Here is a 22,177-nt window from a genome sequence, read left to right on the forward strand (position 1 = left end):
AAAGGTAATACAACACTTCTCAGGCATCTTTAATTGGAGAGAAAAGAAGAGTTTTCTCATCAGTTAATTATTCACTCAATGATTTATACACAACGAAAACACAATTGAAATGTTCAGGAGAACTAATTGTGCTTCTTCCTATGCATGGGACCATGAGCTTATTTTTCAGAAAGGCAAGGTTTGAAATCGTAAAACCAGTCCTATTTTTGTGGACCGTTTTAGCTGCTTTTGTTAAACTCTCTGTTGTTCCCATGTGAACCAGTGAAAACAGTTATTTGCTAACATATATTGTTGTGAGATTTCTTTCCGAAACCCCACTGATCCCCTTTAACAAAAAGATTGTTTTATTTTAAAATTCCTATCATAATCAATTTGCAGTGTTTCTCAAACTGGTACAAATATGTAAAATCTGTGCTATTAAAAGCTTCTGCTTTGAGTAGCCTTACACTCCATAATTGTGCCCTAGCAATTGTCAAGCTCTATTGCATGCCCCATTCACGAAAATTATAATCTTTTTGGGATGACATAGCTTAAAGAATTTGAATCTAAAAAGTTCCTTACCTAGAGCTCCCATTAAATTATATTAATTTAAAATATCTATGGAATGATATTCTCACAAAAAAAAAAAAAAAATCAAGAAAGCAAAACACTAAAACAAAACAAAACCCAAAACCAAACCAATGGGTTTGGGGGAGGGAGTGTCTACGAAAATGACTCTTTACAGTAAGTAAAAGAGGTTTATCACAGTTTTGGCAGCTTGCATGAGTTCACACCAAAAAAAAAAAAAAACCAACCAAAAAACCCCAAAAAACCAAAAGAAAACAACAACAAGACATCTGTCACACTTAAAAAAAAACAAACAAAACCCTCAGAAAACTTTCACGCTCTAGGCGTACCCTCTCAGTTGTAGGCCCTGAAGCAGTAGACCCCGTAGAGCTTGTGCTTCTTGTCGGGGAAGCCGACGAAGCGCACGGCAGCCTCGCTGGGGCTGCAGCGCTTGCGCGGCCGCGAGATGGGGTAGCGCACGCTGCCGTCCGCCAGCCAGCCCGCGTCGCAGCGGTCGTAGCCCAGCAGCTTCCAGGCCGCGAAGATCTGCCCCACCTTGGCGATCTGGGAGCCGTCCTTCAGGCAGGCCTGCACGGCCTCGTCGTACGTCAGCTTGGTGGGGTGGATCAGGTAGTAGAAGCGGCCTGGGGAGAAAGGGGGAGAGATGGGGTTGTTAGCGGTGTGCGGAGGTTGGGTGTCGGCGGTGCTGGAGGGGTTTTGCAGGCTTAAATCTTGACAATCTTAAATCAAAGAATCACACAGAATCACAGAATTCCAGGTTGGAAGAGACCTTCAAGATCATCGAGTCCAACCACAGAATTCCAAATTGGAAGAGACCTTCAGATCACCGAGTCCAACCACCAGGTTGGAAGAGACCTTCAAGATCATCGAGCCCAACCACAGAATTCCAAATTGGAAGAGACCTTCAGATCACCGAGTCCAACCACCAGGTTGGAAGAGACCTTCAAGATCATTGAGTCCAACCACAGAATTCCAAATTGGAAGAGACCTTCAAGATCATCGAGTCCAACCACCAAGTTGGAAGAGACCTTCAAGATCATCGAGTCCAACCCAGTCCGAACATCTCACCTAAACCCTGGCATCAGTGCCACATCCAGGCTTTGTTAAACACACCCAGGGATGGGGACTGCACCACCTCCCCGGGCAGCCATTGCAGAACTTTATCACCCTTTCTGTAAAAATGGTTCCTATTATCCAACCTATATTTCCATTGGAGAACCTTGAGACTGTCTTCTCTGGTCCTGTCAGTGCTGCCTGGAGAAAGAGACCAACCCCACCTGACTACAACTTCCTTTCAGGTGATTCTGTGACCTCAATGGTGTTGCCCAAAGAGTTTTACTTCTTATGCTATTTCATACACTTTTCATACATCCACAGCTCTGTATACCAGTTATACAGCTCCTGGTATTTTTCCTACCCTTTCTCCAAGATTTTACAGTAATAAGCTGACCTTTTAGCATGTTCCTGAAATACTTTTTGGTCTTATTGTCAAGCAGAGAACCTAAGAAGAGAACCATAAGAAGACATAACAGGAATTGGGGCATAGAAACCCTTGCACCAACCCAAGGGGCAACTGAATCTCCTATTGGATGTATCTCTTAGATATCCTAATTAATTAACCTTATGAAAACTGTACAAATTGAATACCATTGTGCTTATAGCCCATGACTATGGATACACCTGGAGGCTTCCAATAAGGAACTTCTTTTTTATCTTACCATTTTAATACTGTAGCAAGGCTTTTTTTCTGCTTTGATTTCAGGCAACAACACAATAACACTGACTTTCGAGGAGAAATGGAGATGTTATGTTGAAGGATCATGTGAAACTGTGGTTAATTTGGGTCTGTGCCAGCTGGATGTTGTGTTGTTGAAAATACTGTGATTTTTTGGTATGGTGAATTGATAAGTGTCAGGAGGAAAAAATATATCTTACCCAAGAAACAGCAGAGGTACAGAAAACAGACTATTTGAACAAAAAAACCCCAACCAACCAACCAACCAACCAACAACCAAAAAAGAAAGAAATCTAACCCCAAAAAACCCCAGAAAACCCCCCAAAACTAAAGGCAATGCTATATTTATTTCTTCTAATATCAATCTGCCTGCTCCTGGAGAGGAGAGTTAGGTGAAAAAAAGGAATTTTTTCGTTATTCTTCTGGGCACCTTCTAATTCCAGAGCACACTCTTTGCTGATTAATTAAGAATGTACTCCAAGATAATATCCACTTTCTGTCTCACAAAAATCAGGTAGATACACAAAACTATGCCTAGTATGAGATTGCTTTCTTGGTAAAGAAAAAGTAGTAAATTAAGAGTCATGTCAGCTTCATACTCCTGCAAAAATCAAACAGGATTTTTTTTCCTAAATGAAGGAAAGTCAGGTCAGATCGCAATATAAAAGTAATTGAATTAACTCTGCCTAAAGGTTGGAAATTGGATATCAAGACAAGAACATTTTAAAAAAAGGAATTTACATTGCAGCTGCGGTGGAAAAGAGACTTTTTAAAAAAAATTCATTCATGTCAGAGACAATATCTACAGAATTTCCTTAACTCCGAAATTTCAAAATTTCCATAATTTCCAAAACTCTTGAGAAGAGGCAATCATCCCTCTGTGGAACACTTTTTAAAACTCTGTTTTGGCAAGTAGATAGCGTTCACAACGTGCTGCTGAAGGGAATGTTTACTAAATGGAATCCTGTTACTATACTCTCTTAAGAGGTTTCCCCAAAGCAAACAGGATTTCTGATTTAGGGGAACAGGGGTTTGGACTGATAGGGTTTAGTAAACTTCACCTAGTTTGTGAGTTCCTCTTCACACCATGTCAATGGAATGTAATTTCCTAGGGATTTGTAGTAAGGTCAGGCTTTTGACATATGACATCAATAATAAAATACTCCTATACTCTGCTCCTCCCTCAAACAAGAGAAATTTAATAGTAAACGCCACAGGGGTGCTATGTGTATCCAGAATGTCTGATTACATAAAATCCCATTAATAAACTCTGTGCAGATTTGCAGTTTTCCCCCCGATATTAGTTGGGAAGGGTTCCTGACTGTTCAATCTCAGAACTTGTTGATTGATGTGGAAGGATAAATAAAAAAAAAAAGGAGAGAGATATTTAAGACCTGGTAAATATTTTGACATCCAGTGATCCCATCAAATAACTGATTTTGAATTAAATATGTGAGGAAAAAAAAAAATTTAAACACACCAATACCAGTAATGACTCCAGCGAGTCAGAAGCAACCACTGCTAATAAAGGGTGTGTGATTTTATTTTGGGTTCAATTTCTCTTTTTGGCACAGTTGCTACATGCTCCCAGTGATAAAACGCTGTGACATAGTCAAATGAACAGTCAGCATTATTCAGACAGGACTTTCCACAGCTTTCTCCCATTTAAATGTGACAATTGTTTGTCACACGCGCTGCTATAATAAACAGATGGCTCACAGCTGTGCTTTTAACATGCTCTCAAAAATGTATTCCTCGTGTTCTTAATTTTGTTAAAACAAGATTTTTACTTGATTCTCTTAGAGCTGATGAAAGATCAATTATGCACCATGGTTCTGTGGAAAAAGTATATAATAAAATGCATGTTATTGAGGGGAAAGTGTGATGCAAGCTGTACTTGTACTTTGTTTTATTTTCTTCAAAAAGGTTTAATTATAGAGGATCTGATAAATACATTTACATTTAGGTCTTTCAGCACTTTTCAGTGCAAGAGATTCTCAGGGATTTTCCTTAAAAAAAACCCCCAAAAACAAACAACTGTTGCTCTTCAGAAGACCTTTGAAAATAGATAAGGAATAACCACTCAGCTCTTCCATTATACATTCCTTGCTTTATGGCTATTAGGCTCAGTGGGGAAGATTGTAACAAAAGGATTTATCTGCATTTATTTGCTCAAATTGATCATCTGGAGAGATTGCACGGGGGAGGAATATCCTCATTCCTTGGGACAAGGAAAGGAGAGAAATTGGGGTGATCTTCAGCCCTGGAAAACCTTTGGATCACCTCAGCTCTTCTAAAGATAACATGGACTGAAGTGATTTCCATTGAGCAGGACAAGTGAAGGAGAAAAATGGCTGTGAGAGAGCAAAGCTGAGCCCTCAGGCACCAGGAAATTCCAATGTGGAATTTTCAAATTCAAGTTAGATCCTCCCCACTCGTGTACATTCATTTTCAATAGTCTTTATCAGCACAAGGAACGTAAAAACAGATTGGGAAGCATATTGCCATCCAGTGCAGGCAGAAAATGTTTTGTTATTTCAAAATATTTTGATGGATTTGTCAGGCAGCATCAGGCTGTGTTACTCTTTGCTTTGTTTTATGAAACACATCACTATATATATATATATATATATATATGCACATATATATATATTTATACATATATATACACATCACTATATGTATATACTGGTAGATTGCTGGTACTATTAGATATAAGGGCTATGAAATTATTTCATGTTCTTGGGTGCAAAACACGAACAAATCTTGTATGAACCAACAGAAACATTTCAGTATAAATCAGCTACATGGGCAGAAAAAAATGTATGTCGTATTTGCCTTATTCTATGAAAAGTCATCATGGAGGATAATTTCATAAAGTAACAAGATTATTTGATATTGCAGCTTTGCTCAAACTATTTCCTTGTGCAGATAACAGAAAAGCATGTAAATGTTTTTATTAATGGTACAATGCCTTCATATTTAACCATTATTTTTTGTGTAACCGGGTCATTGCAGTTAGGATCCAGTAACTCCACAGGGAAAACACTGAACCTGGATTTGAATTCACTGCATCGATGATTGCATTTTAATTTTTTTACCCAAATGGCTAAGTACCATGGCTTTTACCATCCTTCTTCAGGTAAAAAACAAGCTTTGCATGTATTTCAGACCAAGATTTTTTGCTTTTAGAGCTGAATTATTTGAAATGGATCCTTTTTTTTTTTTTAAAATAATCTCTGAGATCATAATATATTTGGGGGAATTTTTTTCCCTACAGAGAAACCATTTAGAAGGTGTCTAAACCTGACTCTTTTTTTATAGAAATTCCCACAACTTATTTTTTTTTAAATTCTCCTTATCCTTCCCTGCTCCTGTGGCCCTTGGAATTTTCCCATCTGCATTGCATAACCTTGAAGGCCCCTCTGTTTCCTACTATCAGGAGACTCCAGCAGCCACTGGGAATGCACTGTGTCCCAACCACCTCTCATTTTCCTTGCCTCTTCCTGAGCCTGAGAGAGTCAATATTGGGTCTTGCAGTAATAGGGGTTTGTTGTTTTTGTTGGATTTTTTTCCTCTTTTCGTGTTTTTTTTCTTTTTTTTTTTTTTTTTTCTTCCAGGTTTTGCTGGGGTTTTTTTTGTGTGTGGGTTTTTTTTTTTTCTTTTTTTGTTTTTTTTTTTTTTTTTTTTTGTTTGTTTGTTTTTTTACACACTTTATCCAAAATGCTGTGCTGGAAACAGGGAGCTGGCAGAGTGGCTGGGGTTAATTGTGGTTATGGAGGTGAGCCTGGGACAGGGAGCAGTGGAGAACACAGCAGGGACATGTGAGGAAAATGCAGTCTGGTGAATTAAGGGAGTGGAAGCTGAGAGAAGCAGAAATCTGGATTTTCAGCTGATGTCATGAGTGACATTTGACACTGAATTGTGGGAATATCTATCTATATCTATATCTATCTATATAATCTATATCTATATCTATATCTATATCTATATCTATATCTATATCTATATCTATATCTATATCTATATCTATATTTAGATCTAGATCTAGATCTATCTAGATCTATCTATATCATCTATATTTATCTATCTATATCTATAATCTGTATCTATCTATATCTACATCTATATCTATATCTATATCTATATCTATATCTATATCTATATCTATACCATCTATATCTATCTATATCATCTATATCTGTCTATATCTACCTATACCTATCTATATATCTATATCTATATCTATAATCTATATATCTATCTATATAACTATATATCTATATACTTATATATCTATATACTTATATATCATCTATATATATCTGTCTAAACTTTCTCTTTTTCTCTCTCTCTTTTTCTAATATTTATCATAGTCAGTAGTTATTATTCTTTCGTTTCCCCAGAAATTATGCATTTTGTTCCTTAAAAGGCACTGCTCAGCACCTGCTGTGTAAAAGGGTGATGATCACTGAGCAGTAGTCACAAGGTTTTACTCTGCAAGGGTTAGAAAAAAGTGCAGCTATCATATTTTAGTTATTTTTGTTTGATTATTTAATACCCTGGTGATATTTCTATAGCACAGGGTTAAGTCTGCATAGAAAAGATGAGTTCATACAGGATTTCAGCTCAGATAAATGAAGCAAGAAAAATTGAGCCAGCTTTTAATGGGATGAAGCAGTACGATAAAGAAATCAGCCAAACTTTTGTTTCAGATCACTTTGAACCAAATGTAATACTGTTGGCTTAGAGGATCTGTTTGGGTTTTTCTGTTGTATTTTTTTTTTGGGTGGGGGTAATCTTGTGTGTATTTTTTTTTTTTTTTTTGTGGTGAGTTTTTTAGGCCTTTTCTTTGTTTCGTTTTTATTTTTAATTTTTGTTTTGGGAGGGTACTTTTTTGTTTGTTTTGGTTTTTTTTTTTTTTTTTTTTTGATGGGTCTTTTTCTGTGGAGGGTGGTGCAGACTTAGCACTGGAGCACATCTTCTGAAACCAAGGCTTATGTTTATTTTTTGCTGTGCTGTAGGACAAAGCTGCTTCACTGTGGCTAAGTAATCTGTGCATAAATGTAAAAAGGCCACACTCCATGGTCTGAGTGGGCTGCAAGCCAAACCTGTACAGAGTTGTGTAGGAATTATCCACAAGTTGGATGCTGTAGAGGATTGGATGCATTCACAGCAATGCTTTCTAAATCTTTTCCTGACACTAGGTAAACCCTGAAATGATAGCAAGCTGAGATTAGGTCCTTTAATTTCATTTCATACCTAAAAAAATATATCAGCTAATAGCAAAAAAAAAGGCTTGTAGTTGCTAAAGTAAGGTTTACAGAAGTCCAGCCTCAGAGCAAAAGTGATCAGTGGCTTCGCAGCATACTAAGATTAGAAATCTAAATTATGAATAAATCTAGAAATAGGTCTGCTGATAAGGAACTATTAGTCATATTAGACCTGGTCCATGAGCAGGAGCTGCTGAACAATGCAGAATAGGTGCAGTGATGATCAAAATTTTATTTTGCTGACAGATTTTAGCAATAGGAACAGAATTATTGACTTCAACAGGAAACCTTAATTAACGAACTGCAGGTTCAAAGGCTGAACTGAATTAAACTGATCACACACCAGCATTAAAAGGATGTGTAGAAATTTTAACGGGGTATGTATAAAGGCGTTATAGGTAAAAGTTAAGTTAAGTTAAAATAGGACATAGTTCAATTATATTGTATTAATTATGTTATATTATTTATATTATGTTAAAAGGGGGGGGCTTATACGAATATGCTAGAAGGGTCCAGGGTTTGGTGAAGCAGGGATCTGATGGGGCAAGGCAAGGTCGAAGAGAGATTGGATGAAACATCTGACCAATCATTCAAAGCCCTGCAGAAACGATTGGTCCAGAATGAACGGCGGTAAAGACCAATGAGAAGCCTGGAAATGGACCAATCATCATGAGGATCCAAAGTGCACCAATCCTGGACTCGAGGGGGACTATAAATGTGGGGAGTTCATTTCGGTCAGGGTTCTTCCTTTGGGGTATTTGTTATTTGGGAGAACCCAGTGCACTTGGGGTGAGTGCACTGTTTTAGTTTTTGGCTCGCTGTGTGGGTGCCTGGGTTTATCCGGGGCACTCCGTTCCTTGTAGCTATTTTAATAAACGAGAACCTCTTTCTCTGGAGAAAGTTTGGCCTCGTTCGTATCCATAACAAAGGGTATGTATAAATTTTGAAGGAGTGAAAGGGGAGACATTAGAAAATCCTGCCAGTACAAGTCCTGAGTTGTAAAAACTACCTATGTGACCACGTGGCGAACACGACTTTGCGCGCATACCCTTAAAAACTCAACAATTATTTTATTACTCTTGGTTATTTCATTCCTAGCATCTTCCAGGTTTAACACAAGCTTTTACAAACCAAACACCCCTTTCTGCCCCTGGAGCACCTTGCCTAAGCACAGCCGTTTACTGGGGGGAGGGCAGAGGAAATGCTCTCACCGTTGAAGTTGGACGTGAAGCAGAAGACGTCGTAGCGGCTCTTGTCCTTGTCCCAGAACCCATAATTCCTGACGCCGGGCACGGTGTTCCTGCCCCCGCAGGGCTCCCTGGGCTTGGTGATGGGGTACTGCACGGAGCCGTCGCTGAGCCAGCCCGCGTTGCACCAGTCCAGCCCCGACCTCCAGGCGTCATAGAGCTGGTCAAAGGAGGCCATGACCGCGTCCTGCTCCGCGCACGCCCGCTGCGCCTCGTGGAAGTTCAGGTTGTACCGCCCCAGCCGCGGAGAGTAGGGGAACACCACACCTGGGGCAGGGGCAGAGAGAGAGTTACCAGGCATAAGCTTTAAAGAATTTAGGGATTTTATAGGAGCTGGGGTTTTAGTTAGAGATAAGCTTTATTGTGTGGGAATTCACCAAATCAGAGGGTTTTGGGAAAATCGCAAATTGCAGGCTTCAGATACAGCAGAACTGTGATTGGATGGCAGCAGCCATGAGATTGGTCAGCAGAAAAATTATTTTAACTGTAGAAAAGCAAGGGCAAATAGAACAATGGTGCACAAGTATTAACACTTGTCTCGAATAACTCCCTAAGCTGCAGAAAAGTTTATCTAGCAAGATTATAGGAAGGTTGAAGCTTAATAATGGAGCTGTGTGCATTGTGTTTGAAGGCTCACAAGCAGGTATTGTATTTGAAATAAGCAAGCATTGTTTAACCAAAGGTACCTGTGCTTATAGTGGTTGGACAGAACTACTGTCAATACAGAATATATATCTGTATATATACTATACAGATATAAATACTGTCAGTGTGCTTTTGCTTTATGTGATTGGTCAAGAAGCTTATGAAGTGAGGTGTAACATTTAAGCCACTGGAATGGCCTGCTGCCTGGGATGTGAGCTGCTGGCATCTTCCCATTGCCATAGCCATGTAATGAGAGTGATGCTGGAAAATCAAACAACTCAAGGCACATTCTACAGCAGCCCCATCTCGTTTGCATCTGTAAATAGCCCCCCTTGCTGGCGTCATATTGGAGTTAATCAAAATAAATGGGTAGGCCTTGATGAAGTAAAGAGTTAGTAGTTAACTAATAATTGATTGCTTGACAATACAGTGTTTGGTTAGCTGGGTTTATAATGAAGAATATAGAAACTGATAAAAGCTTTTGGGAACGTAAGACAATTGTGGCCTCCTCTGCTCTGAAGCCAATTGAAGATGAGGAATGGGAGTTCTACCAAGAGTTCATTTGTCATATTTGCATTGAAAAGGTAGAAAGGTCAGAATGAGGAAGACTTCATTTACTTACTCATTTTGGGACCCCTCCCCATGAAAGGGACCACCAACCCATTTCAAAGAACAAACTCCGCATACTTAATGGCTTTTGAACTAATTACCATACGAAGTGAGGAATGGGATGTACCAAAGTGATGACTATGCATTTGTATTTTGAGTCTTGAATACTTGTGTAGATAAAAGGACTCTGTAATGACCTGTAAATCACAGTGTGTTTTTGGGAGCTATCTCACAATAAAGACATGCTTTCTAACTTTAAACTGCTAGAGAGTGTTTGTCCATCACAGTTGGATATCGGTACTAGATCAATATCCATATTTTTAATAAATCGAGACAGCAGGGAGAAGGGGAACAGCTTTGGCAGCCACCTGGAGGAGGAATAAATGGGAAGTAAAGGTTGGATCCGTGATGTGTGGCAGTGTCCATTTTTTTGGGGGAGGGAAAAACGCCCCATTGGCAGCACAGCAGCTCTGGTTTTGGGAAGAGGTGTCACTGTCATATTTTCTGAAAAATCCCTTTGCCCAAGATTCTTCTCCTGGAAAGCTGAGAAGCCTCAGAAAAAAATGAAACTAATAATTATCTGATTCGCTTCTCCTGTGTTTGGCTGCTTTGGAATGTGGTTGGAGATTGTTTATCCAACAGGTGGTTGTTTGATTGGTTTCATGTAAATTGTTTTGACTTAATGACCAATCACCAACAGATGTGTTAGGACTCTGGAAGCAGTCATGAGTTTTCATGATCATTCTTTGTAACCTTCTTGTAAACTTTCTCTATTCTTTAGTATAGTTTTAGTATAATATCTAATCTAATCTAATCTAATCTAATATATAGTAATAAATTAGCCTTCTAAGAACATGGAGTCACATTCATAATCCCTCCTTTTTCGAGGGGACCCAGCAAATACCACAAAGAGGTTAGGGACTGCTGCCGTATCTCTTCAGCTGTGCCAAGGAAAGTTTGAGTTAGATGTTAGAAAGAAATTCTTCACTGAAAGAGGGATTGGTCACTGGAATGGGCTGCCCAGGGAGGTGGTGGAGTCACCATCCCTGGATTGGCTTGAAAAAGATTGGATGTGGCACTGGGTGCCAGGGTTTAGTTGATGAGGAGATGTTAGGTCATGGGTTGGACTAGATGGTCTTAAAGGTCTTTTCCAACCTAGTTCATCCTGTGAATTCTGTGACTGTGTGGTTGATTCAGTGATTCTGTGCTGCCTTGCCTAACAGGATCATCTCCCCTCATCCCCTTCCCAATGGGAATCCTGCCAGGCCTGCATGCTGCTCCCACCTGCGCCTTGCTGTCATCAAGGTGGTCTTAGTGCCCTCCTCTCACAGTGCTTAAGGAGGACCAGAGCTAGCTGGAATTATGCAACTACACATTTTTCATGGAAAATTTCCATTTATCCATTGCAAGGTCAATTTCTCATTTTAAAAAGAGTCAATTAAACCCTAGCATAGCTTTACTTTTTGAATTTGTTTGGTTTTTTGGGGGGGTTGTTTGTCTTTACTTATTTTAATTTTGTTTGTTTGGGTGGTTGTTTCTTTGTTTTGGCAGTTTTTTTAGGGTTTTTTTTTTTTTTTTTTTTGTTTTGTTTTGTTTTGGTGGGGTTTTTTTTTCTGGTGTATGGTTTTGTTTGTTGCTTCGTTGGTTTGGTGGGATTTTTTTAGTGTGGGATGGGAGTAGGGGAGTTCCTGGAAGCTGTTTAGAAAGAAGGAATTGTTGAATGAATCACTGAATTTCTATGAATTATTTCTTTTGACTCATAGACATTAAGATGAAATGTTTTGATCAACACAAAAGATCGTTGTGTTCTTTGCCTGAGCCCTTGCCAAGATTTCCTGAGAAGTTCGGGACAGTTGCTTTTTATGGGTTTTTTTGGGTGGCTTTTTTTTTTTTTTTTAAATTTTTTAAAATTTCACATTATTCCAGGAATAATGTCTGCCTCAACAACAGCGTTTCAAGGCTAATCTGGCAGGAGGCTCAATTTTAGCATCCTAAGGTTTTAAGGCTATGGGGAAATGAAATCGATGAAGGTGTATGGGAGACTTTTCTGCTGTTTTTTGGCCATTTGCCGCCGCTCAGGGAGGGAGAGCTCCTCTCAGAGGACAGGTTTGCCCTGGCACAGATGGTGGCACAGCCCATGTGTGACACCCCCTTCCCTGTGTGCCCCTGCAGCAGTGATGGCTCACCCTGAGACGGGGTCACTGTGCAGGGAGCGTGGCCCTGCCACATGCTCTGTGTCCCCCAGGGGACAAGGACACAGCCTTGTCCCCAAGGTGCTCATCCCTGGCCAGACAGGGTCAGCAGAGAGACCTCACCACAGAGGACATCCAAAAGGGGCGGGGAAATGTGGGAACACCTCCAGTGTGACGGTGTTCACAGGGGTCTTATGTTGAGGGAAGAGACGAGGATCTGACTCCATGCTTCAGAAGGCTTGATTTATTATTTTATGATATATATTGCATTAAAGCTATACTAAAAGAATAGAAGAAAAGGTTTCACCAGAAGGCTAGCTAAGCTAAGAACAGAAAGGAATCATAACAAAGGTTTGTGGCTCAGACTCTCTGTCCAAGGCAGCTGACTGTGATTGGCCATTAATTACCAACAACCACATGAGCCCAATCCCAGATGCAGCTGTTGCATTCCACAGCAGCAGATAATCAATGTTTGCATTTTGTTCCTGAGGCCTCTCAGCTTCTCAGGAGGAAAAATCCTAAGGAAAGGATTTTTCATAAAATATGTCTGCGACACCTCCAGGATGGTTTCGAAAGTGACATCTAATCACAGTCACTGCCCTAACCTGACACTTTTTTTTTTTTTTAATTCTTGTTTTATGGAAAATATCAGAATGTAACATTGTTCTTTGGAGCATGAAAGACATTTCAGAAAGCACTGAAGAACCACCTCCCCATGTGGGTTTGATAAGGCAGAAAAGAGAGACCTGAAACAAAAGTTTGGATCAGACCACCCTAATCTTTGGCAGGGCTTGGAAACTTAACCCAGACCTAAGTTTTACAGTTGGCTTTAGCCCAGTCTCATAATAAGCTGAAATAAAGTGGTATTAGAGAAGATCCAGCTCAGAATGTTTATCCTCAGACATCTCTGTTGAACTAAGTGCTGTAGGACTCAGGGGGACTGAAGACAAGATAGCACATGAGCCAAAAACTTTGCACTGGTATAAATATCCACCTTCCTTTTTACTTTTTTTCCTGCTGTTGGATCCTCTTGCCTATAACAATTTCTTTGTCCTCAGGGCAGTGCAGAATAGGATGGAGAAGTTACCCAGTGGTCAAGCAAGGCAGTCATCTTTTGATGAAACCACTCTTCTTTCAGAACATTCTAACCCATTTCTGTATCTGTTCCACCAGTTTCCTAAAACCCCCTTGCTTCCTCTTCTCTCCCTCACCCTTCTGTCGTCCAAGTGTTATTTTTGTTTAACAAAATCTTTGCTATTACTAAACTTCAGTGACTTGGTCCAAGAAAATAAAGCATGCAAATGTAAACTTGGCAGGGTAATAATAAACAGCATTTTACTCTGCTTCATCAATTAGCTAGAGAGTCTGCTTCAGTTGTTTCCTTTTGTAAATCCTTTGTTAAAGGGCTTTTCTGTTATGTGATGTTCTGAGCTGCAGTGTATGAATGTAATGTAATACAATGTGTGTTAAATTCAACTTCATAAACAAGACTGAAGAGGTTTCCTATTTTTCAGCATCTCTGTTTTTCCTTCATCATATCTTTGTTAAAATAAAAAAAATCCATTCTTTGTCAATGGATATAAATATCACTGGGTATAATAAAAATTTAGCAAATTCAATAGAAATCCAAGCCTTTTTACTTTATTAGAAATCTAATACTTATTATTTTTTTCAGAACTACATTTCCCCAGACAACACACTCCTTTTCCAGTACATGTGTTTGATTTGCATATACATTAAAAAAACACCCTAGAAGTAGGAAAGATCAAGATATAAACTTACATACTTCTAAAAACTGAGCAGCAACTAGTTGATAGCTATTCAAACAGATTTGATTCCGTAAGGTTTCCAAAATCACTTTTCAAAAGGGGCTAAACTGTGTTATGTAAATGTGTTACAAATCTGAGTTTGACAGTTTGGGACATAATGTTTTTATAACATAAATATGCACTAAACTGTAATATTAGCTTTGGGCTATATTGGAGCAGACTGCATAGAAGCTGATTTTTTGTTGGAGTTCATCTGCAGTACAAGCCTGCAACTGATTAGCATTAATTTCACCCTGCAGCTGGGGGTGGCCAGGTCTGATTTTGCTGAGGAAAATGTACTGGGTTTGTGCTTTGTGCAGCTTTGAATTACCTTGCAATTTTTGTTAAAGTTGTTTGTTTTTTTTTTTCCTTCACTTCCCTATCAAACCTTGCTGAAATTCACAGTGAGAGCTCAGCATTCATCTCCCCTTCCTTTTGCATTTTAGCAGTGCTGATCCTCATTTAATGGCAGGGCATCTTCCTCAGTCCTGCTGGACCTTACAAACCCACCAAAGTATAATCCATCCCATCTGTTCCTGAATGGACAAAAAGCTGTCCTGAGGCTCCTTGCTGTTCCCAAGGCACAGCCTGAGCCTCAATTTCTGACTCCAGCCCCTAGACAAAACACCCGCTCCCAAACCTTAACAAATTCAGCTTAAAAAAAGGGAGGGAGGCAAAAACCTTCCAGCCTCACAAGGTTAAAATCTGGTTACTTTGCGGGAAGGCAGAGCTGAGCAGCCTTAGCTTGACCTTGGTCATTCCAATCCCTACCCATGTGGAGGCTGGGTGGGGATATTAATTTCCATTATAAGGAAGTCATGGTGTGGCTGCTCTCCCAAATCCTCGGTTCTCTGGGAAAGGTTCTGCCCCCAGGGAAGGACCTCCTCGCTCCCAAAAGAGACAGGGAGAGCCTGAGACGCGTCAGCTCAGCAGAGAATGAGTCTGTCGGTGAGAAATGAGGGGATGCATGCACCTGTGACCAAGCAACTGCAGTTTGGAAAATGAGTCCTGTAATGGAAATTGGGATTTCCACCAAAAATGGACGTATTATATATCCTCCTCACAGCCACACCAGTATTTGGATGGATTTCTCATTCAAGTGAGCAAATGTACAACTCTTCTCCACTTGCTGTGCTTTTCTGGGAGTGTATTTGTCTTATTTGTATTTCAGAGTCTTATATGTACCCCTTACATGAACCGCTAAAATTGAGTGCAAGCAAATTCACTTCGCACACACCATCAGTGCAAGGAGCTGGAGCACTTATGCAGGACAACAAGGTGAGCAAATAACCTCAGAAAGTTCAACCCCTGTAATGATTTGTGTGTGTTAATTAAGCCAGCTACACACACAATTAGCAGTTTCAAGAGTATTGACACGTAGAAACAGAATAACACAAATTTCTGTTGATTCATATGGGGAAAAAAACCAGCCAGTAAAGAAATAGGATTTCTTAATTTTTAGCCCAAACTGAAAAATAATTTTTCTCACAGCCAGTGCAAACATGGGGCAACAGTAGAGTTTGCTATTTACTGTATTGTAGGGCACAGTTTTGTACTGGCAGGTTCATACACTCAAGGGCAAAACTTTCCTTGCTGGATTCCTAAAATTCCATAAAAACTGGTGACCCCCTCATTTTCACAGTGTCCCCCTCCATTTTCTTGCCTGTCGGAACTTTCAGATATCTGATCATCTGGCCACTGGCTGTCAATCTCAGGCATCAATGTCCCTAAAAATGAAACTCAACCATGAAATATTGTCCCTCCAGCATCCCATAACTGTCAGTGAGGTTGCTTGCTTCTAACCAATAAAAACATATAAAACACACTGGTCTGGCCCAGGGCAGATTATTCCCTTGTATTTCTACAGACTTTTTATAAAATCTGGGGACCGTTGCCTTTCTCTGCTCTTCCTAGCTTAATTACTCCAAATTTTTTTCACACTTTGCTTTTGACACTTTACTTTTGACACTTCTACAATTTCTGCCAATTTTTTTACCTTTTTGTTTCACCTGAATGATTCAAGGACCATTTCTTGGAGCATGTGCAACCACAGCTCCATCTGCAAAGCCCTGTCACAGAAGGAATTACATTGCTCTGCCATGAGTTACTCTTGACAACCCCTCTCTGGTTTTTGTTCCAGGCACCCACAAAAAGTGTGTCCTATAAAATCAGCTTTTCAGAGAGTGGGACAGATCGTCACACAGAGGATATTAGAAATATGTGGGTTTTTTTGGTGTGTGTATGGATGGAACAGCAACACACAGAAGAAACAAATATGACATTATTAGGCTAAATCTGATTTCTCCTGCTCTTGAGAGCATGGAGTTGATTTCCTGTTGGTTTCAACTCTGAACTACCCATTTCTTACATCCAGCTGAAGACCAAATGAACAGATTAAAAAATGATTGTTTTGGCAGTTTGAAAAAATTTGTTTATATGAAGCTTATGGATCTGCTTGAGCCATTTTGAACTAAAGAGTCTGGTTTTGAAAGAGGTGCCTGGTTTTTTGTATTTTTTTTCTTTCTTGGATCTAAAGGCCAACATACATCAGAGCAAGAACATGAATGCTGGTGGTTTGTGGTTCTTGGGGAGCCACATGAAGAGTTAGCTTCTATCTAGAAGCTGCTTTTCTACAGAGGCTTTTAATGATTTTACCCAGATCTTCAAATTCCCAGTAGCGTTGATGTAAAAGTTAATTATTTCATAGCCTGTTTTGCAAACTTACTGTGTTCAACTCTCATCTCCCTTTGAAGAGAGATACTATTAAAAATAATTTTATTTTTAAAAAAATTATATAATTATTTTAAAAAATGATTTAATTATAAAAAAATAATTTAATTTGGTAAAATCCCACCTCTGGCTGTTTAGTATTGTCCCACTTTCTCTGGTTCTTCTGCAGGGAGGGCACACAAAACCTGTGCCTGAGCAGCACCTGAGGGCTGGGAGGCCAAACCCACAGACCTGGAGCAGTGAGTTTCATCACAGTGCCAGGTATTCATGAGGAAATAAACCAGCAAAGCGCAAACATAAAGAAAATTTAGTGTGAGACCGTAAAAAGCTGCCGTAAATAAAATTTAATGTGAGCTGGGAATTCTTTTTTTTTGCTCACGACTCGGACAACGATATCTGGCTGCTGTCAGAGACCTTTTAGTATATCAGGCTTTTGATTTGAGGGCGCTGAACAAAGAGTGTAAAACTCATGGTCCATATTTTATGGCAGGAGGAGAGTAAGGCCATTTCAGAGAGAGATGGCTTTGGTGGCGAGGTTGGTCTCCATAAAGAATATCCTGCTTTTCTCACTACTTGGCACTTCTGACTGAGCCCAGACCAACCCTGACCAGTCCTGCTACTTCAGGCTGAAAATCAGGACACGATTTTCATGAACTAAAGCTGGTGGTTGTGGAAAACTGCAGTGGGTTCCAGTCCTGAGCTTTAGCTGGTGCTCAGCACAATCTCTCTGGTCAGGGAAAAAAATGCTGTGGCTCCCAGTTAATAAAGATGAAGGAAACATATCGCAAAAAATATAAGGTCTGTAAAAAATTCAGACTGACTCTAACTTCAGAGGTTTTTTTCCAAAGCTGAAAGTGCCCTGTTATTATGAATGTTTTATTTAATAACACCCCCAGGAGGCCTTTAAGGCTGGAAAAAAGAAAAGCTAGCACGGTGGGAGAAGAAAAAAGGTCCATGGAGGTCGAGAATTTTGGTATTGATACAGGGCCATGGGTTTTGCACAGGGAGCCATCAGCTCCTTTGCACTGCTGTTGGGCATTCCTGGGTGTAAATGGCTTTTTCCTGCTACCAATTAACACCCTCCAAGCCACCACCTCAGGATATCAGGCAACTGATGCAAATCATTCCCACTGTGAGATTAACCTGATTATTTACACCAGACTGTAGAATGTTGGAATTAGCTGATATATTTTAATTTTTGTCCAAATATTGTGGGTTTTTTTTCATTCGCAGGTCTCTTCTGCTTTGCTCAAATACATTAAATGGAAATTAATGCCAGAACTACATAAAGCTGCAAGGGTGTTGCAACAATAAGCACAGGGCCATACAAACAGAGGAATATATTCTATCAGTTATATATCTCCAGTGTAATATTATTATGTTTTAATACTTATCTTTTTATTAGGAAAGTTCAGTGTGCTGTAGACACAGATTTACTGGGTTTAGTCAACACAAGCAGGGCTGACACTGAAACTCTCACCACTCTTATCTTACTTGAAATGTTACATTTTACCATGAGGTTTTGCAAAGAAAATGTTCCTTCCAGTTTAAGAAACACCACTTCACAATGTCAGAAATGAACATTACACCTGCCCCATGCGGGGCAAAAATCACTGAAAAAACGTTGTTCCTTACGTTAGCCAGACACTGGTTAAAATATGTAAACTTTAATTTGAGAGCAGGTTGGAACACACTTGGCTGAAGAAATATGATTCCTCCTCTACTTATGAATTTCCTTATTTTGGAGGAGGGACCACCTGACCTTGTATCCAAGGCTGGTGCTGTATTACAAAACAGTAACAGTAGAAAAGGTAGAAAATCTCCTTTTTTTTAAAACAGATCTTCCATGTGCTATTGCATGCAGCAAAGAAATAACTCCTCACTGCTTCCTCACTGCAGCTTTAATCCAATAACGAATTTCAGGCTTGGATTTCGGCATGTGCACAAGCATTTGTGCCAAGCTTCAGGCAAACTTGCTCTGCTTCCACGTCCACCAGCATCTCCCCTTCCCAGGCACAGCAGGAAGCAGCCACAGCACAATCCCCTTGCTTTTCACAGCAGAAAAATAATGAACTTTTGCTGCAGAGGAAGCAAGAGCCTGGGCAGGTGGGGAGAGCTGTCTCACTCAGATTTACCTGAATTTTCTCCCTTCAGGGGCTGAGCAGCCCCTGCAGAGCCTGCCCCAGTGGAGGGGAGGCTGAACACATGAGAGCTTTTAGCCAGCAGAGAAAAATAAAGATTTTTATCCTCCAGCTGATTTCTGTCTTCACTCATAACTGCTTTAGAGAACTGAAGCTAAACACGTTAAGTGTCCAGTTCTGTTTATCTCATAAGTTTGAAAAGAACAGGGTCCCTTCTTGTTAAAGATGAATTATGTGGGGTGGAACAACCTAAATGCACTACCCCACTGGCATGGAAACTGGGCTTTCCTGCAATCCAAAAGGGGAAGTTTCTGTGGCCTCCAGCCAGGAATGGAAGAATAGATGTAAAGAAGTAAAATAAGCCCATTATGTTTATTTGGTTCCAAGAACCACTGAGACATTCTTATTGTGCAGGGCAGCTGTATCCTTTTTTTGTTTTCCTTTTCCCCTTTTCCTTTCCCCCTTTTCCTTTTCCTTCTTTCATTCCTTTCCCTTTCCCTTTTATTTTCCCCTTTTCCTTTCCTCCTTCTCCTTCTCCTTCTCCTTCTCCTTCTCCTTCTCCTTCTCCTTCTCCTTCTCCTTCTCCTTCTCCTTCTCCTTCTCCTTCTCCTTCTCCTTCTCCTTCTCCTTCTCCTTCTCCTTCTTTCTCTTCTCCTTTCCCCCTTTCCCCTTTTCCTCCTTTCTCCACTTTCCCTTTTTCCTATTGTCCTCCTTTTTTTCTTTTCCCCCTCTTTCCTCACTTTCTCTTTTCCTCTCTTTTCCTTTTTAAATTTCTTTTTCTGCTCCCTCTCTCAGGATCCCTCTGGCATACACTTGCTGGTGAATGTATGAGTATGTGATATGTCCTCATGAAACTTTTTATTTACCTCTGTGTTCAGTGCAGTGCTTTGGGGAAAAAAAGAAAGGGTCGAACACTCTTTTTTGTGTATTGAAACTCATAAAATGTATCTGGATTGCATCAGAGGTAAGGAAAGCTGAAATTTTGTCCTCTTTAAACCTGTTTCATTACTTTTTAACTCTACTGTTTTCAAAAATAATGCTGAAGAAGATGACTAGGCACTACATGTAGAAGTTGTCCTGGCAGACAATAACAAGATCTAATTTATCTAATTATAAGGCTGGAAAAATGCAAACCCATTGTCTCTGGGTAACTACTGTAACTTTTTTAATCCTTAAAAGAAGATTTGCATTTGATTGATAATCTGAAATATCCCAAAGTTTCTTAAAATTACCATTGGGGGGGAATTTGATATAATTTCACCTAGGTAAAAAGATGCAACTCCTTCTGCAAAATGAGAGGAGAAAATCAAAACCACATGGAACTCTGAACACTGTGTTTGCCCATCCTTTCTTGGCTCCTCTCACACCAGGTCTGGCTGGAATTTGGATACGCCATAGGACAGCGTAAGTTATAGTAGCCATGACGATGCTCCAATTTATGATTGTTGTCAGGGCAAGGTTCCCCAGAGCACAATGAATCCTGCTTCTCCGGCTTGCTGTTATCACTGATAATAACACACAAAATCAGTGATGACACACAATCAGTGATAACACAAAATCAGTGATAACACAACATCGCCAATAACGCAGCGTCAGCGATAACGCAACGTCAGCCATAATGCAATATCTGATAAAGCAACATCACCCAGGAGGGAAAAAACCCCAGGAATTCCCTAACACCACATCAGTCCCACCCAAGGCGTGTCCCAGGGTGTCACCTACCTTCCAAATTGAGGGTCACCACTGCCGTGTCATCCTCCAGCCCCTCGATCACCTCGCACTTGTACCTGCCGTAGTCCTCCAGCCTGATGTTGGTGATGACGAGCGAGGCGTCGTTCTCGCTGCTCTCCCGCAGGAACACCCTGCCCTGGTAGCCCCCGTAGCTCTTCCTGTGGTGCCCCATGGCCACGAACACGTCCACCTCCTTGAGGTAATCGTAGGTGAGTTTGGTCCACTTGACGCGGATTTTGTGCGTTCCTGAGCCGGCGGCGGCGGAGGAGGAGGAGTGCTCGTGGTAGAATTTGCATGGCAGTGTCACGTTGCCGCCACGGTGGGAGAAGATCTTGGCTTGCTCTGCTACCACCAGGAGACGAGGCCCGTTTTCTGTGGGATTTAAGGGGGAAAAGGTAAAAAAAAACCAAAAACCAACACTCACTGTGGTTTGGTTTCGCAGGGTGTCCCGGGATGAAGGAAGAGATGAGAATCTTGACTCTGTGTCTCAGAAGGCTGGTTTATTATTTTATGATATATATTCTATTCTATTCTATTCTATTCTAAGAAAATTATATACTAAAACTATACTAAAAGAAAATAAACAGTAGAAGGCTAGGAAAAGAATAGAATGATAATGAAATCAAGGTGTTGGCAGGGGTCCTGGGATGAGGGAAGAGATGAGAATCTTGACTCTGTGTCTCAGAAGGCTGGTTTATTGTTTTATGATATATATTATATTAAAAGAAAATGATATACTAAGACTATACCAAAAGAAAAGAGACCTCAGAAAGCTAGCAAAAGAAAAGGATAGAATGATAATAAAATCTTGTGACTGCTCACAGCCTCAACACAGGTGGCTGTGATTGGTCATTAATTAAAAACAATTCACATGCTGGGTAAACAATTCTCCAAATCACATTCCAGAGCAGCAAAACATGGAGAAGCTGAAGATTCACAGCTTCTCAGGAGAAAAGATCCTAATGAAAGGATTTTTCATAAAATATGTCTGTGACAACCTGCTCTCCAAGAATTGGCTTGCAGTCTTCCTTTTACGCAGTGGGTGTGGTCAATGCTGTTGGTGTCTCAAGTTTTAGCTTTTATATTTTTCAGATTCTGTGCTGCTTCAGTGTGTAGCTCTGAGCTTCGTGTTTAGTGTTAGCGAGTTCTCCTCCCAGGATAGGTAGGAAAAGGAAAACAATTCCTTGGACTTGTCTTTTCCTTTTCCTCGGAAAAGGAAAACAATTCCTTTTCCAGCTTGACCAAAGACAACAGTTACAAGCACCAGGCCCAAAAATTACAAACAACAGTAAATTGAAGAGAGAAAAACAATGATGGGATTTCATGGGCTAAAGCTGGATTTGGACAATGAACTGCAAGATGCAAATGGAGCAGAACTGATCACAGTGACAGACCCCAGGAGTGTTTGTGCATTTTGGGGCCATTTTGGTTCATCTTGGGTTCATTTTGGGACCATTTTGGGTTCATTTGGGTGCAGCCCTGGCTGGGCTCTTGTGCTG

The 22,177-nt window shown here is 40.2% G+C and overlaps 1 protein-coding gene across 3 annotated transcripts in view; it reads right to left on the minus strand.

The window, feature by feature from the left end:
• Positions 1–900: 900 nt before the first annotated feature.
• HAPLN1 (hyaluronan and proteoglycan link protein 1) overlaps positions 901–22,177 on the minus strand; it is a 33,411-nt gene continuing 12,134 nt past the window's right edge. For all 3 annotated transcript variants that reach the window (XM_059492776.1, XM_059492778.1, XM_059492777.1), the window contains 3 exons: positions 20,670–21,050; positions 8,787–9,089; positions 901–1,190 (listed from right to left, as the gene is read on the minus strand). In XM_059492776.1, coding sequence (XP_059348759.1) covers positions 901–1,190; positions 8,787–9,089; positions 20,670–21,050 — 974 coding nt within the window. The remainder of the gene's footprint in view (positions 1,191–8,786; positions 9,090–20,669; positions 21,051–22,177) is intronic.

This window comes from Ammospiza nelsoni, chromosome Z (genome assembly GCF_027579445.1).
Source record: "Ammospiza nelsoni isolate bAmmNel1 chromosome Z, bAmmNel1.pri, whole genome shotgun sequence".
Lineage (NCBI taxonomy): Eukaryota > Metazoa > Chordata > Aves > Passeriformes > Passerellidae > Ammospiza > Ammospiza nelsoni.